Source organism: Anabrus simplex, chromosome 2, assembly GCF_040414725.1.
Source record: "Anabrus simplex isolate iqAnaSimp1 chromosome 2, ASM4041472v1, whole genome shotgun sequence".
Taxonomy (NCBI): Eukaryota; Metazoa; Arthropoda; class Insecta; order Orthoptera; family Tettigoniidae; genus Anabrus; species Anabrus simplex.
In genome coordinates, this window is record NC_090266.1 from 945,278,737 (window position 1) to 945,297,500 (window position 18,764).

An 18,764-nucleotide genomic window follows, 5' to 3' on the forward strand; every position below is an offset into this window, starting at 1 on the left:
ATCTCTAAATCATATGTTCGTTCTACAAGTAAATTAACCATTGTTCTTCCCGAAGCTTTTTCAAATTCACAAAAATATTAGGTGGAAATTTCACAAACTATTACATGCTTCAAATATTTCATGAATTAGGAATTTAAGAGATGAAGAGGGGTAGTTTCCTTTTCAGATTTCTTTTTGTGGTTTACTGTTATCTAAGAAAATCTGTAAATAGCCCCTTGTAACTATCAATTAAACTTAGAAAGTATTTATCAAAGGAGGAGGAAGTAGGCATAGAAAATGTAAAATATACTTACCCACATTATTTTGATAATGTGAATAGTCATATTAAATTTACATGTTTTCAGTTTACTGTTGTGAACTTAATATGCTATATAATCTTTAAGGAATGATATAGTATACAAGTTAGATAAATATTTTACTTACAAATTCCACATATCGGTGATTTTACGCCATTCACACATTCATTCGGAAAATAAATCACCCATTGTTCTCCACAAAGGTTTTCTTTACTTTAACAATTCTTTAGGAAATATTTTCATTTATGCATAGGATACATTTTTTCTCAGCAAGAGAATACACCACTGATATGCAATTTTGTAGGATAAACGTGGAATCATTTTGGAATATGCACATACATGTATCTATCACCTATCGTATGTTATTGTAAAAACAATTAATTATTAAATTTAATTAATTAAATTAATTATTCAAAATTGTGGCAATATAAAATGCCACGTTTGGTAATTACTATATAAATTAATAAATTGCACAAATAATGACGTTTCCAGTCGTTCTTTCTCCTTAAACAGTTATCTTCAGTCTCAAGTTCCACTAGAAACAAACATATACACAGCTTAAACATTTTCAAAAAGTCACTTTCAACTAGATCATTCTGAGGTCATTTTAAAGAATGGAATTATAAAATATGAAACAACAATCCTAGCTTAATTGCTCTCTGTGAAATGCACACGCATGGACATTTTCATCTTAATATTTTAAAATCTCCCCAACAGCATCTGTGAAATGGTATAGAAAAACAGACTTTTGAGACAATGGACGATAAATATTTGATGTGATAGAGAACCTCTGTTACTCCTCTACATGTCTTAGGTCATAACGTTTACAGGATTGTAGACATCAGAGAAATTCATGTGCAAATCTGAAGCAAAGTGGTAACCTTCACGAGATAAAATGAAAATTGGAAAATTCGTCATTTTCCCTCAGATGTGTAGATTCCCCAGAAGACTATCAGCTATGAAATATATTATGCACATACATGCATCCGTGCTTTCCATGTAACACTGTTTGAGCATTGCAGTGTGCATGAAATGAAGCCTGAATTTAAGGGTAATCTACAGTATGAGAAAATATTTCCATAAGGTTTTCAACAAAGTCTCTCCAAATTATTATTTAGCGAAACTGCACAACATGAAGAACATGAATCCAAACCTATTAAACAGAGAATTTAAAGAAGAATTACCTGTGCATTATGGAAGTAATTCTACTACTTCTAATATACTCTCTATAATATTTTCAGTCTATTTGTTTATAAGGTTTAGAAAATTGTTGTCATTTTAATTTAGATGAAATCCAAGTAACTCCCCCTACCCTCTCTCTCTCTCTCTCTCTCTCTCTCTCTCTCCTTCTCTGTCCTTTCGGGTTCGTTTCTAGAGTCTGTCTTAATGAGAAAATATATTTTATCTCTCCCTCATAAGTCTTCAAAGCTATTGCGGTTATAAGTAAGCCGAGAGACAAAGACTGTATGACAGTTTATCAGAAATTGTCTCTTCCGTTTTTTGTAATTTAGTTCTACTGAAATTAAACACATACCTTTGAACGCTGAGAGAGTAAATCATACAGTTTCAACGCAGTATGGGTAGGTTTCATTGCAGAAAATATTTTGGAAAAGTACAATTTCGCAATGTTCATTGGGATGCATGTTTTGTGTGTCATCTAAACTAACTGTGGGGCTGTTGGCTACACTCTTTAATACACAATAGTAATGTTTGAATATCCCTATAATATTCAATCTAGTTGCCAATTTTTAGAAGTATGATACCTGGTCTCGATATAAATTCTCTTTAAATCAAGCAGAATTAATAACATTAGGATAAAGCGTTTCTTATATCTTCCGCCTACTTTGACATATTATACCATAGCTCTCTTCAGTCACCTTTTGCTCTGTTGAATATCACAGGCTTTACTCCTGGGTATCATAATCCAGTCATATTCTCGGATCCTACAATCTCCGATATTATACTCAAATCATATTGTATTTGTCCAGACATGATCACTATTTTTACATCCACTGCACTGTGGAGTATTGTTATGAACTTCACCAGTCAACTAAGAACTCACACCTTGGAGCTTTGAAGCTGCACGATAGTAGGATGAGGAATCTGTAATGCTCTAAGAATACCACAACTCTCTTCTCTGTCTACTGAGTACCGAAGTCTATCAGACCCATTGGCCCACCATTTACCAAGAGCAAATGGCGACCGATCATTTGTCTTGCATATATGTAAACCTCTTGCGCTGCAAAATACAAAACAAATGCCATTATGTTTACTTTAATTCATTCACTACAACAGAATTACAAAAGAAATGTAAACTTGAAAATATAGTACTACAGTCCATAACAATGCTCTCTTCAGTTACAGAAAATAAATAATTTGTCATTTTAGATCAGTTTCCCTCTCACAACTAAAATTAGTACCTTTTAGTTTAATTAACTTCAGTAGAGGGGCAGGTTGATAGAGCACAGGTATATTTTATTTTCCCGTACAGCTTTCTGACCTAATGTTTAAGTTTGTGGTGGAAATTAAAATTAGCCAATTTGTCTTTTAATAAATGAACTTAATTCTCTTCCTGGCCTTCTCTCCCAACTTTTTGGGTTTGGCATTTCGTGTAGATTTGGCTCAATTTTGCCGTTTTATTTCCACAATTTAAGATAGTCTAGTCAGGATATTATCTATCTGACAAATCACCTTAAAGGTACAGAGCTTATGAGGAGGGTGTTTCCCCACTGGTGGTTAGAGAAGGCAATATATGAGACTATTGGGGAGAAGGTAAGTCAGTAAATGGGATGAAATGAGTTTCGAACATAACCATATTGCATGAGTGGCATATTTTTTATGGGGTAAATTGCAGGGCAAAAGGAAGGTTAGTCAGTGAGAAACTTCAGATTGAAAGTTTTGCTTACAGGGGAAGAGGGAGGTAAGTCAGTACTAAACAGGGCAATAGGGAGGCGAGTCATATTTTTGCATCTATTGGAATGCAGCTCTACAGACTATGGAGTGTGCTACGTGTGGCAACACTACTGGAATGGAAGGAGAAGAAGAAGAAGCAGGAGAAGAAGAAAATGGCCTACTATGGCATACTGTTGGTTTGGCAGTAATTATTGTGTTCCAGTTAAGTTACAACATGGATCCAAATACTTGTGCAGAGAATGAAGGTGCTCAAGAAACCGTGTACATCTTATCAAAGTAGTAGGAAGAGGACGAGTTTTGGTAGATTCAAGAATGCAAACAAAGAACTGAGAGCCCAGACTCATGAAATTGGTGACCCTTATAATTGTAGATTAATGTGTTCCAACATTTTTGACGTAAAGCAGCAAAATATAATCGTCGACTTCAGTAGTGTGTAGAACTTGCGTTTTTACAGGTTAGGACTGTCATGGGCAGTAAAGGATGTATATAAACCCTGAGAAAAAGTAGTGGTAAAAATGGAAGCATGTGTGTGTAATAGTGTCTCATGTTAAGAAAACAGGAATCTGTAATTAAGTACAATAAACGTGTGCAGAATCATTGTTTATTATCAGTGAGTTCTTGTAATGTGTATTCAGATTTCCATACTCTTACATAATGGCGACCGTGACTGGACGGAAAATATTGATGAAAGTATTTACACGGTACCCTGTTCTTCCACAATGGGGTGGAATATCAAAATTATTTTGTCCTTTAAATCAATCAATCAATCAATCAATCAATCAATCAATCAATCAATCAATCAATCAATCAATCAATCAATCAATGACTTTCAAACTCACTAGGTAGACTACACAGTACTACCATTCCAAATATTGCAGTCCTTTACGTGGGGTTGCTGAGTCTCCTTGCCTCAGATGGCCTCTCACCACTGGCTTCCGTGGTTAAAATCCTGGTCACTCCATGTGAGATTTATGCTGGACGAGGCGAAGATGGGACAGGTTTTCCTCCTGGTATTCCGTCTTTCCCTGTCATCTTTCATTCCAGCAACACTCTCCAATAACATTTCATTTGTTAGTCATTAATCATTATTGAAGATATTACAGACGTAAAAACTGGTATTTTGAATCTCCTTTAAAAAGAAAGGGACACGTACTTTTTGTTTTCGGAATATCCACTTAAGGTGATGAAAAGAATTGAAAAAGCGGGTGAATTTTTGAAAAGAGTACCGGTATGTGTCCAGTATATGTCAAAAACTTAACATGTTACAGACGTGAAACTAAGTATTTGGAAAGTCCTTTAAAAATACAGGAACTTGTTTTATTTTTATTTTCGGAAAGGTACTTAGCGGAACTGAAAAGGAGTGAAGAAAGAGTTGAATTTTTTGTGAGGGTACTTATATCTCAAAAACTGAAGGTGTTACAGACGCTAAAATCGGTATTTGGAATGTCCTTTAAAAATAAACATGCATTTTTTATTTTCGGAAAATCCACTTAGGTAGGTGTCGGGTTGGGGGAAGGACTGATAATTGGGTTGAATTCTTTTTATGGGGATACTTATATCTCAAAAAGTGAAGATGTTACAGATGCGGACATAGGTATTTGAAATCTCTTTTAAAAATAAAAAAACATGTTGGTCTCTCTTTTTTTTTTACTTGAGAGAAGACTGTTTCTCACACATACAGTTCTATGTCGCATAGTGATCTCAGCCCCAAAAGCCAAAGGCAATACCGCATACGTGGTTTACAAAGAGTTTCTGGGGAGAATGAAATTAAATTTTTCGGTGATTTTTTTATACTTTTTGAATTTTCATATAATGTTTTAGTACAGTACCGAGGAATGATTACTTTTAATAAATTACGAAATCCACCCGAGCAAAGCCGCGGGTAACTGCCAGTTAATTAAAAAAGTAATTTTATTTCTGGGTGTCTGGTTATGACACAACATGATGCAATCATGTATTTTTATAGAGATATCAGGGATTGATAACACTAAATTTTTGAGCACCATGCCTTGCCAAGGAGCGAGTTAACTTGTGAAGTAAATGCCTTTTTATGTATAATTAGTCGGTTCAAATAAAACAGGAGGTTGTTTTGGTTCGATTAAGGGTCCATTCGGTGGCTGATGATATCCTGCGTGGTATTTCGTGATCGGTGGAAAACCTTAGTTGAGAAAATTTCGGAGTCCGGTTAAGGAAACCGAATCTTCACGGACCAAGTGGATCGACCAACGGCGTTACTTGCAACCGGATAGTAATTTTTAGTTCGTTCTCTCTTCATTATTTTTTGTTATTGAATTCTGCTCTGGAATAACTTAAATTTACTAATTAGCAATAAAACGAATTTTTGTGAGGTCTTCATTTTTTCACATTTATGCCAAATTTTTCTGTCAGTTGTTTCGTTACTACAATTATTGTTTTTATTAGATGCCTCAAATCTATTGGACGTAGTATTAATTCTTTTTATAATAAATCCTTTTTAGCCCACTTCTTGAATTTTATTTCAAGTAATAATTAGATTTACTTATGCCACCCGCCGATGTCAACAAGTGACTGAAGAAAGGGAACCCCCTGAGAATAGATGAATCTACATTTACAAGAGACAATCAGTGCGCAAGGGTGCAATATGGAGATCTAGAATTGATAGCCTTCAGTCTCATGAGGATAGCTGAGCAATTCTCTGAGCTGACAGATTACAAACCATTATTTTGTAAAATAGATTATGTTCATTGTGGCAGTCTCTAGATATTATTATGACAGATTCATTCTTCTCACCTGTAATCTATAAATTCTCCAATAAGTTGTGGTATTCCACTTGGGGGACACATTCCAAGAGCATACTGGAGTAATCCCCGGCATTTCCAGGCCCATAAACCAGTGTCACCTTTGATGGATTCGGTGAAGTATGCAACAGCACGATGATGGTTGCAACTTAAGAAACCTAAAGAGAGGAGATGAAGTATTTGTCTTAGAGACTATTCAAAATAAGTTTTCAAGAAAACATTGTGATACTCAACATAATGTGTTTTCTATTAACATAATGTGCTTTTTATTCACTCTCTTTGTTCAACCATAGACAGTACTCATTTGACTGACTAGCACTGAAACATTGCTCACTTTAGCCTTGTAAATTTCAGCAGTATTAATATGCCATCCCCAGTCATGCAGTTTGTTAGCCGACTTTCTGTTCCTAAGATAGTGGGTTTGATCTGCACTAAGATTGAAGGCATTTGCGGGTGTTTAAGTGAAACAACTTCATGTTCCACTACGGTACTCCTGTAAGAAAAAATTCTGATATCATGGTGTCGATTAAAATCAGAGCGCAAAATTGTAGAAAATAAAATAGGTGGGGGAGAAACATTACTAATTCATATTGATTTGGAACATATAATTTAAAAAATCACATTTACAATGATGGAGCAATAATAAAAGCCCGGGAAAAAGCTCCCATTACTTCAGATAAAAAGAGTGCTGCCTTTTGTATCAAATGACCACTCACATTCTACATAATTCTTAAGCTTCACTAGAAAGTTTCTGTTGTGCATTGATGTGAGTATATTGTGCCCTGCCTTTGGAGAGCTCCCCTTAAAATTACCCAAACAGCATGGTGCTGGAAAAGTCAACCTTGAATCAGGGAATAATTAAACTGTACTTTAACACACAAATCCAGGCCCGGTCATCACACCAACTCCTTGCATTTTCACACATGACGACAACAGGAAGGTAGGTACAATCAAGCTAATCATTTTAAAGGGATATCTTAGAGACCGCTAGTTTGTGGTGGCATATGCATCCCTTACAATTTGTTTAGTTAAGGCACTGTAACTGTTCCTTGTCAGGTTTGCATTGGACACACACAGATATAGTAATGAGTTTTCTCAGGCACATTCATGAACCACAGAAACGCTCTGGGTGATTTTGATGCATAATTAAGATTCCATATCTCAGAAACTGTTGGATAATCATGCTCTCAGCACGGAAGCCTATTGTACTGAGGGCCTGTACTACGACTGTCAGATAAACACCCAGATACATAGGCTGCAGTTTTGCAAAGTAGAAGTTAAATATTTTCTTGCGTACTACCAACGGATTTTAACGACGGTATTGTAATGCGGAAGATGTAGTAACATTTTATTGGGTTGGTAATAAGGTTGTCCGCCTCTGTGGTGTAGTGGTTAGCGTGATTAGCTGCCACCCCCGGAGGCCCGGGTTCGATTCCCGGCTCTGCCACGAAATTTGAAAAGTGGTACGAGGGCTGGAACGGGGTCCACTCAGCCTCGGGAGGTCAACTGAGTAGAGGTGGGTTCGAGTCCCACCTCAGCCATCCTGGAAGTGGTTTTCCGTGGTTTCCCACTTCTCCTCCAGGCGAATGCCGGGATGGTCCCTAACTTAAGGCCACGGCCGCTTCCTTCCCTCTTCCTTGCCTATCCCTTCCAATCTTCCCATCCCTCCACAAGGCCCCTGTTCAGCATAGCAGGTGAGGCCGCCTGGGCGAGGTACTGGTCATACTCCCCAGTTGTATCCCCCGACCAAGAGTCTGAAGCTCCAGGACACTGCCCTTGAGGCGGTAGAGGTGGGATCCCTCGCCATGTCCGAGGGAAAACCGAACCTGGAGGGTAAACAGATGATGATACGTGTTCCCTGGTGTTTTCGTTTGTTTAGCTCTATTCCTTTTGAAATTGTATTACTAGAATCCATTATCAGACTCTTATTAAGCTATAATGTGGAAGTCCAGGTCAAAAACAGAATTAGGACTGAAATATACACGTACGAAGAAATGTTAAAATTAATTAACTGTATAAAGAAACTGAAACTATTATAGAAAATAAAAAGACTGAAAATGTAACCTGGACGCAAAAGTTAACATTCAGGTTATGTATTTTTTTTAGTACTATTTACGAGGTTGCGCGTTACGAAAGTAAAGTTGATATTCGAAATAAATGCCACTGATGCAGCATGGGATCATTAATTTTATTATTAATTCAATTTATTGTTTGCTCATTGAATAAGTAGTTAGTTTCTTTCTTTTCAATACAATGTGAGAATAGTAACTGGCAAGCATTTATCTCACTTTAGCGTAAATACTTTTGCAGCAAGTTATTATGAAGTAAAAGAAATATAACCTCATTCGACGGACGAATCGCCATGAACTACGTCGTATACCTTTACTCGATTTATGTGCGTCGCGGATAGATTTGGAATAGAACCCACACTTTTGACACGCATTTTAATGATTAGGAAATGTGTACTATTACCTCTAGTACCCTACCGACAACCATTTACAAGGTAGCCTCTCCAACTTCGGCATAGTTCATTCATTCATTCATTCATTCATTCATTCATTCATTCATTCATTCATTCATTCATTCATTCATTCATTTCAATTAATTCCAACGAGCCTGCAGGCTCATACATAGGAATTGTACAGGACATTACATACTGGCGGACACTTACACATCAAAATATAGTTTGTGTATATAAGATAATTAGTAAATGGTTGAACATATAAACACATACAATATATAAAATATGTACATCATCAATATGAGGATTACAGAGAATTATTTCTGGCTGTATTTACATTTACATAACATGAAAGTTGCAAAGGTACAAGAATGGATTATTGAGTATTTTCATTTACATAAGAGTTGCTGAAGTACAAGAATAGATTTAAGATTATTTACAATTACATAACACAAAAGTTGCAGACGTACAGGAATTGATTACAGAGTATTTACAGTATATATACATAACACAGAGTTGCAGAGGTACAAGAACAGATTACAGAGTATTTACATTTACATAACATAAAAGTTGTAGAGGTACAAGAATAGTTCCGGACAGTTTGCAAGATTGTTTGGGAGAATGCCTTAAATGACAACTGTTATTTTGATTTAAACAGCACTGTACCTTTCCCAAAAATAATGCTTGACTCTTTGTTTGAATTTTGCCAAAGTTGGTGCTGTTTTTTATCTCCACAGGGATGTTATTAAATAACTGGATCGCATAGAACTTCAAGCTGTTTATACCATATTTATAAGAGCAAACATTGTATAAGGCAAAGTCATTTGCATGCCTAGTACTGTATGGATGGTTGTCAGAATTCAGAGTATATGTAGTGTTGTGTTGTATAAATTTATGTTTTATTTTATACATGAGTACAGCTGTATTGAATTCTGCACTCATGCTTAGGGGTGGTATTTTAGCACTTAGGTATAGATATTTTATTGGTGTTAAGTAGGGAAGATTAAGTATATTTCTAACAGCTCTATTTTGTACTACCATTAGCTCATTCAAGTCGGACTTCCTACAGCGCATCCAGATTACATTCAAATATTGTGCGTCGTCGATCAACATATCCTTCACATGTCCACACTTTTTTCGGCTGGGTGGCCCTCTTCTCTGCGCACACTCAGTCGGCCCAAGCATAACTAAACGGGCAGACGCCTCGTTGGCTGTCGCCTCCCCTATTCACCATGACTCTTCATCTTATTCTTGGTGTGGACCCCGCTATCGACGAAAATCAGCTTTTCAACGTTCTTCCCATCCGTGCAGTCAGGAGGCTACATGATAGCACCACTAATGACATGTCAACGCAGATCATGGTGCAATTCTTTGATCACGTCGACACGGCAGCCCTTCAAACCAGTGGAGTAAACATCAACGGACGGCTTTATAAGGTGGTTCCTACTCCCGAGTTCATCCTTCAACAGTTGCGCTCTGACCCCGGCGAACCTCCCAGCGTTTATCTATGTCCCCCTCGCACACTTCAGCATTTCCCACCGCTCCCCACCTCTGTAACGACCACCCTCACTACTACTACTACTACTACTACCACCTCCACCCATTCTGCACTTACCCTCCCGAGTACTTCAACTCTTCCTCCTACAATTAGTCACCCCTCTCCCATCATGTCCACCCCTGCCCTCACCCCATCCATCACATTGCCCAGTCCCCAACAGCCCCCTACCACCTCCACCGCTGCCACGGTCACTGCTCAGCCAGCTTCCCCAGGAGAGTCCGCCGCTGCCGCAGTTCTTCACCGGCCTCCGTCTTCGAGCTGCGTCCTTCGTGGCATCGACCCTACCATCACGGAACAGGACATATTGGGGGAACTCCACATGGTAGGCGTTCCGGCACTTCGAGTGTTCCGTATCTACAACAATGCTGGCCCAACGTTTATGGTACGCCTCCAACTCCCGTCAGATGAAGACGTCCACAAACTGATCATCTCTGGCGTCCGCATCCGTCGTCGGCACTACCGTGTGGAACATTCTCGCTCCCCACCCCGTACTGTGTGCTCCCCACCCATCAGTTCTCCTCGTCGCCCTCGACCGGACCCGCCACCCACCCCACCCCCGCAATCGGTTTACCTACCTGCTCCCCAACCCCCAACTTTCCTGTCGCCCCTCCCGATCCTCGACCTTCTTCGTCTTCTCGCTACCTCCATTACTAACATCACAACCACCCTCTACTACCTCCTATTACAACATTACCCTCCTGCTCCTTACTAAACCTTTCAACCGAACCGCAAATTGTCCACTCATGTTTTGTTTTCCCGATGCTCCTGGGTGCGGTCCTGCTCCTCTTGTCCACCCTCGACGACCCGGCGCCACAAGCGCCCTCAATGATTGTTTTTACCAAGTGCAATAAAGTGTCCTTCACGTGCATTTCTTTCTTTCAGTGTTTATTACTCGCTACGTCTCTATGGTTTCTTTTGTGCGATTTTATCGCACTTGCTGCCGACGTACTCCGAAGGACAACTGAACACTCTCTTCTAATTTCCTCCTTTTTCGTTATGTCTAGAGTTAACATTGCAGCGTAAGAAGTGCTGCAGGCCAATTCTGTTTATTTTACGTTATAGTAGTGCAACGTAAGCAATGCTGCAGGACTTTCACAATTTTCTGTTTCAATTGTACCCTTTTATGCAGGGACATTCTACATATTATTTTACGCATGTGCATAACATACCCGCTAGATCTTGTTAATCTCACTCTCCCTTTCTCATTCGCAAGGCCCAAGAGCCGCTAGTTCGGCTGATGGCCCGCCCGCCGCACTCGCGGCGGGAATGAAATAACTTACGTTTCCTTTCCTTTCAAATATTGTAGGTGACTATGAATTAAAGAGTAGTAGATGTGTTTTAGAAGATGTTGTGGGATAAGATAACTAAGTTTCTTTAAAATTCCTGCAACAGGTGTGATCTTTTTAGTAATGTATTGTAATGTATTAGTAATGAATTGCTAGGCGGGCATTAATTCCATTGTGGAGTTTTATCTCCCGTATGCAGTTATCAGACTGTGCCACATAAGAGGCTTCTGATAAGTTCACCTGCATACACCCCAGCATCAGTGGGTAGGGTCTGACACATCCCACTCTGACGAGTCTAGTGTCAGACCTAAGACGAAATGCTGGTTAATAGAGCAAACGCCTGAAAAGCCTACATCTAATTTTTGATATGCTCTATTGGTGGAAAAATATCTAATTCCCTCCATGGGAATTTAGAATTACCATTTGGAATTGCTAGGCGGACATTAATTCCATTGTGGAGTTTTATCTCCCGTATGCAGTTATCAGACTGTGCCACATAAGAGGCTTCTGATAAGTTCACCTGCACATCCCTCTCTCAACTTCGTCACGCCCTCATTTTTGCGGCTGGGTGGCTCTCTTCTCGTCTTAGCCTCAGCCGGCCCAATCACTAATAACTCGGCAGACGCATTGTTGGCTGTCGCCTCCCCGCCTACCATGTACGCTGTTGTCATCAAGGGCGTGCCCGAACGTTATGCGGACGAACTCATCAGCTATGAATTACGTCACTCTTCTTATATTACTCCCCGTGATGTTGTTCGGCTCCAAGATAGCAAGTCTGGTCAACCTGCTCCGAACGTCCTGATGGTCGTCAAAGAATTTGTCGACACCCAGAATCTACTCAAGGACGGTGCACTCATCGACGGCAAGCGTTATCCAGTGGAGTCTGCTCCGGACGCCCTCATACATCAACTGCGTTATCCTGTCCGTACTGCCCATCTGGAATCCGCGCCGTCCCTACAGCTTCGTACTTCGACTTCCACTTCCATCACTACTACAACTTCCGTCACTACCTCTGCATCTGCTTCTCCTCCTTCTAGTATATCTACTACGGCTAGCCACTCCTCTCCCATACCATCAACGACTATCACTTCCCTCTCGACTCCTCCCTCCCACGACCAACAATCCTCCTCTACCCCCTGGGACACTGTCGGTGCTTCTTCCTCCTCAACAATTGCCCGGGCAGCCGCCCGTCCTCGGATTCAACATCCCCTTCCGTCGTCCAGTTGTGTTGTCCGCGGCGTGGATCCTGCCATTCCGGAGGAAGATATTCGGAGTGAGCTTTCTACGACAGGCATCACCGCTCACCGTGTCACCCGTATCAACAACGATAGTGGCCCTACTTTCATGGTTCGACTTCACCTTCCTAGTGATGCTGCAGTCCATCAACTGGTCACTTCTGGCGTCCGCCATCGACGTCGGTACCATCGAGTGGAATATTCACGCTCCTCTCCTATGTCGTCCCCCACTCCCTCTTCTGCCTTCCGACCTCGTCCACAATCAGTCCCGCCACCCCCCCTCCACCGCAGGCTGTGTATTCACCTCCTCCACCACAACCTTTTCTTCTTTCGCCACTTCCAATTCTCGAACTTCTCCGACTTCTTGCCACTTCTATTACTAACATTTCCACGACCGTCTACTACCTTCTATGCTACCACTACAATCCCTCTCCTTCCTCTGTGTCTTCTCCGTACTCGGTCCCTCCGCCCTATATTTAATTCCTCTTCGCTCTTTCTCCACACTCTGTCCTCTCTTCGTATGTCTAAACTTATGTAACTACTCATGTCATCTTCTGTCAATAGTCCTTTTCGAAATGCGCGCCCGAGATACATCTCACTCTCCCCAATAAAGGTGAACCCAGTGGGGGTCGGCCCCGGTTGGTGTGGTGCGGTTTCTGTCCTGTGGGCTCCCTTGCTGGTCGCTGTTCCCCTGCGCCGGACCCTTTAACACTCTTTTTACGTATGCACCACACATACACTCTATTAAACTTTTTACTGTACATTTTCCTTCAACTGGCCGAAGAGCTGCCTAGTTCAGCTGGTGGCCCGCCTTCCCATCTGGGAAGGAGTGAACCAACCTTGTGATGATGATGATGTTCACCTGCATACAGCCCAGCATCAGTGGGTAGGGTCTCACACATCCCACTCTGACGAGTCTAGTGTCAGACCTAAGACGAAATGCTGGTTAATAGAGCAAACGCCTGAAAAGCCTACATCTAATTTTTGATATGCTCTATTGGTGGAAAAATATCTAATTCCCTCCATGGGAATTTAGAATTACCATTTGGAATTGCTAGGCGGGCATTAATTCCATTGTGGAGTTTTATCTCCCGTATGAAGTTATCAGACTGTGCCACATAAGAGGCTTCTGATAAGTTCACCTGCAGCCCGAGGAACACCTGCTCTGGTTGGAGAGGGGAACACACATAACACACGCCCGAAATTTTTTCGGCTGGGTGGCCATCATCTTTAATAGCTCACTCAGTCGGCCCACTATAAACACAAACAGGCAGACGCCTAGTTGGCAGTCGCCTATCCTCATCATGACCTACTGCCTCATCCCTGGCGTGGAACTCCACATTCCCGAAGATCACATATTTGAAGACCTCCAAGCAGACGACGTTCCAGTTCTCAACGCCTTCAGATTACAGGACGGTCAGACCGCAGCACCATCTACTCACGTTTTAGTCCAACTAGAAGGAGAAGCAGCCCAACGCCGCCTGTTCACCACCGGAGCAAACATCCATAATAAAACCTACGCAGTGGTGCCAACCCCCCCATGCATCCTGAACCAAATAAAAGCCGACCCTTATCACATCCCCATCATCCAGGTGCCCCCATCGCCTCTACCAACCTTACCCACAACAACAACAACAACAACAACTACCCTCACAACCATAACTCCGTCAACTTGTACCCCCTCCCCAGACATATTCACCACCGTCACAACTTCCCACCCATCCCCAGTAATGTCATCATCCCAGCAGACCCCAGCCTCCCCACCACTGCAATTTCCGCCGGACGCCGCAGTCTCACCACCAGCAAACCAACAACAGACGCCCCCACCAGCCGTCTTCAGCTGTGTACTACGTGGGATATCTCCAGAAGTTACCGAGCAAAACATAATCCAAGAACTACGGAAAACTGGAGTCAATGTACTTAGAGCCATCAGAATTTACAACAGCCATGGACCTACTTTCATGATGCGCCTCCAGATGCCCAGTAAAGAAGACGCCCAGCACCTCATCAGTACCGGCGCACAAGTCTATGGTCGCCGCCATCGAGTAGAGCCCTCCCACTCCCCACCCCTACCCCCACGAAACCGCCAACCATCGATCAATTCACACCGCCGCCCCCAGCCAACCCTCCCCTGTGTTCCCCCATATCTACAACAAACTCCGTTCCCTCTCCCAACTGGACCCATCCCTCTACCTCTCCAAACATACGACCTTCTTCGCCTCCTCATTCTATCTCTCCATAACATCACCACCACCCTCCAGTTCCTAACCTCCAATAGCTACCCCGGACCCTACGTCCGACCGACTTAGGCACATCATACTCATCTTTAAGAATTGTATCACCTCATCCATCAGTCTGCATTGTAAAACTCACCAAAATATCAATAAAGGTCAGCACTCTCACCGAACTACAGAGGGAGCTATGAAGATTAAAAAACCGAGATTCAGTATCGACCTTCACAGTCAACTTCTCTAAGAAATCTTGCAGTTGTTCACTAGCAATATCATTAGGTAACTTCATCGAAGTCCGCCTCCGTGGTGTAGTGGTAAGTGTGATTAGCTGCCACACCCGGAGGACCGGGTTCGATTTCCGGCTCTGGTTATCCTTCCCAGTTGTATTCCCCGACCCAATGTCTTACGCTCCAGGACACTGCCCTTGAGGCGGTAGAGGTGGGATCCCTTGCTGAGTCCGAGGGGAAAACCAACCCTGGAGGGTAAGCCGCTTAAGATGAAGAAGAACTTCATCGAAGATACAATTTCTGTGAATGTATAATCCTTTTCTCTGTATGAAGTTTAAAGAAACAAGAGTGTTAGATAAAAAAGTAAAATAACTAACTTATGTCTAGAGACTTTTATTGAAGTTAGGAATGTATATCTTTTTGAACAATTAAAGTTAAGGTTTTGAATACACACAAACAAAATAGAGTGCAGTGCCACATTTTTCTTCAAGCAGTGAATAGTCACATTGTATTGTCCACATGATTTTTGGTTGATATGGTTTGTATACTGTGTAGAAGTCAGTCTACTAATAAATTAAGGTTTTTCTCAACTAAGTAGCAGCATTATATAACATTTTAAATTCATCAAGTTATGGGTAGCAGCTGTACAAAAGCCTCCGTGGCTCAGGCGGCAGCGCGCCGGCCTAGCACCGCTGAGTTCCGTGGTTCAAATCCCGGTCACTCCATTTGAGATTTGTGCTAGACAAAGCAGAGGCGGTACAGGTTTTTCTCCGGGTACTCCGATTTTCCCTGTCATCTTTCATTCCAGCAACACTCTCCAATATCATTTAATTCCATCCGTCATTCATTAATCATTGCCCTAGAGGAGTGCGACAGGCATTGGCAGCAGGCACGATTCCTATCCTCGCTGCTAGATGGGGGCTTCAGTCATTCCATCGCCGACCCAGTCGAATGACTGGAAACAGGCTGTGGATTTTCATTCATGGGTGCCAGCTGTGCAACCAAAGACAGGAAAAGTAAACCATTACAAACTGTTTTTTGAGTCTCACATTTTGTTTAAATCAAATAATGGATTTAGTAAAGCATGTAAAGTCGTTAAGCTACGGGGCTGATTGGCCGATGTGGAAGAGTAAGATTCAAGCTTTGTTGGTAGCCTTAGGTTCAATTGATGGCAAACTGATGAAACCGGAGGTGTTGGGAGATGGACCTGGTGAAGCTGCAGTAAAGAATCACAAAGTGCAGTCAGACCTGTATTGAAGGTTAACAGTAATAATAATGTTATTTGTTTTACGTCCCACTAACTACTTTTTAAGGTCTTCGGAGACGCCGAGGTGCCGGAATTTAGTCCCACAGGAGTTCTTTTACGTGCCAGTAAATCTACCGACACGGGGCTGTCGTATTTGAGCACCTTCAAATACCACCAGACTGAGCCAGGATCGAACCTGCCAAGTTGGGGTTAGAAGGCCAGCGCCTTAACCGTCTGAGCCACTCAGCCCGGCGAAGGTTAACAGTTATGCCAAGTCTATGATTACAAGTGCAATGCCAGATACTGATCATCAGGAAATCATGGACAAGGAAGATCAGCTTTTCAAGATCTGTACATATTTCTCGTATTTGGTTGGACACATGGGGAGGATATTTTGATGCATATTGCAAAGCTGACATTTTTGTGGAATGAGTTAAACAATGGGCTTAAGGTTAAAAATGAAAATGTTTTATCTGACTTGATGTTGGTATGTAAAGTTCGTACATATTTTGACTGCAAGTCTTGATTCATTCGAATCAAGTTGGATGTTATTAAAAAAGGATAAGATGAAAACATTCAACAAGTTGAAACAACAGTTGTACATGTTTCTGAGAAATGTTGCAACACTTAATGAAAAAATTCGAATAAGGAGCATTAGTGGAAAAATTAAGTTTAAAAAACAAAGGAAAATAGTGATAAAGAAGTTCAAATACAAAGGTACCTGTAATTACTTCAAGGAACCAGGCCAAAGAATATAAATTCAGCAAAAAAGTCTGTTAAGGGTAACATGATGACAAACATAATTGGCAGCCATATGAAATTTTGGAAGCAGTGAAAGGATAATATGTGTAGATACTTCAAAGCAGAAATAGGTTCCAGGAAGGACATTCCACGGATCATTAATGAACAAGGAGAGTGTATATGAGAGGACTTACAGAAGGCAGAAGTAATCAGTCAGCAATACGTAAAGGTAGTTTGGTATAAATATTAGGTCCAGGTAGAGGAGACGACTAATACTGGCGAAATACTGAAATTTACCTATGATAATTAAGACATACATACATACATACATACATACATACATACATACATACATACATACATACATACATACATACATACATACATACATACATACATACATATATTATCATTATAGACTGTTATGCCTTTCAGCGTTCAGTCTGCAAGCCTCTGTGAATGTACTAAACGTCGCCACAATCCTCGATTTGCAACTAGTGTTGTGGCCTCATTTAGTTCTATACCTCTTTAAATCGTTAGAAACCGAGTCTAACCATCATCGTCTTGGTCTCCCTCTACTTCTCTTACCCTCCATAGCAGAGTCCATTATTCTTCTAGGTAACCTATCCCACTCCATTCGCCTCACATGACCCCACCACCGAAGCCGGTTTATGCGTACAGCTTCATCCATCGAGTTCATTCCTAAATTAGCCTTTATCTCCTCATTCCGAGTACCCTCCTGTCATTGTTCCCATCTGTTTGTACCGGCAATCATTCTTGCTACCTTCATGTCTGTTACTTCTAACTTATGAATAAGATATCCTGAGCTCACCCAGCTTTCACTCCCGTAAAGCAAAGTTGGTCTGAAAACAGACCGATGTAAAGATAGTTTCGTCTGGGAGCTGACTTCCTTCTTGCAGAATACTGCTGATCGCAACTGCGAGCTCACTGCATTAGCTTTACTACACCTTGATTCAATCTCACTTACTATATTACCATCCTGGGAGAACACACAACCTAAATACTTGAAATTATCGACCTGTTCTAGCTTTGTATCACCAATCTGACATTCAATTCTGTTGAATTTCTTACCTACTGACATCAATGTAGTCTTCGAGAGGCTAATTTTCATACCATACTCATTGCACCTATTTTCAAGTTCCAAGATATTAGACTGCAGGCTTTCAGCACAGTCTGCCATTAAGACCAAGTCGTCAGCATAGGCCAAACTGCTTACTACATTTCCACCTAACTGAATCCCTCCCTGCCATTTTATGCCTTTCAGCAGATGATCCATGTAAACTACGAACAGCAAAGGTGAAAGATTACAGCCTTGTCTAAACCCTGTAAGTACCCTGAACAAAGAACTCATTCTACCATCAATTCTCACTGAAGCCCAATTGTCTACATAAATTCCTTTGATTGAATTTAATAATCTACCTTTAATTCCATAGTCCCCCAGTATCGTGAACATCTTTTCCCTCGGTACCCTGTCATATGCTTTCTCTAGATCTACGAAACATAAACACAACTGCCTATTCCTCTCGTAGCATTTTTCACTTACCTGGTGCATACTGAAAATCTGATCCTGACAGCCTCTCTGTGGTCTGAAACCACACTGGTTTTCATCCAACTTCCTCTCAACGACTGATCGCACCCTCCCTTCCAAGATGCCAGTGAATACTTTGCCTGGTATACTAATCAATGAGATACCTCGATAGTTGTTGCAATCCTTCCTGTTTCCTTGCTTATAGATAGGTGCAATTACTGCTTTTGTCCAATCTGAAGGTACC

At 41.2% G+C, this 18,764-nt stretch overlaps 1 protein-coding gene across 1 annotated transcript in view; it reads right to left on the reverse strand.

Moving 5' to 3' along the window:
• Positions 1-365: 365 nt before the first annotated feature.
• Positions 366-18,764, reverse strand: part of LOC136863206 (lipase member H-A) — a 286,766-nt gene continuing 268,367 nt past the window's right edge. The window contains exons 7-8 of the mRNA XM_067139572.2: positions 5,979-6,144; positions 366-2,535 (exon numbers count right to left, since the gene is read on the reverse strand). Of these exons, the coding sequence (XP_066995673.1) occupies positions 2,355-2,535; positions 5,979-6,144 (347 nt within the window). The 3' untranslated portion in view covers positions 366-2,354. The remainder of the gene's footprint in view (positions 2,536-5,978; positions 6,145-18,764) is intronic.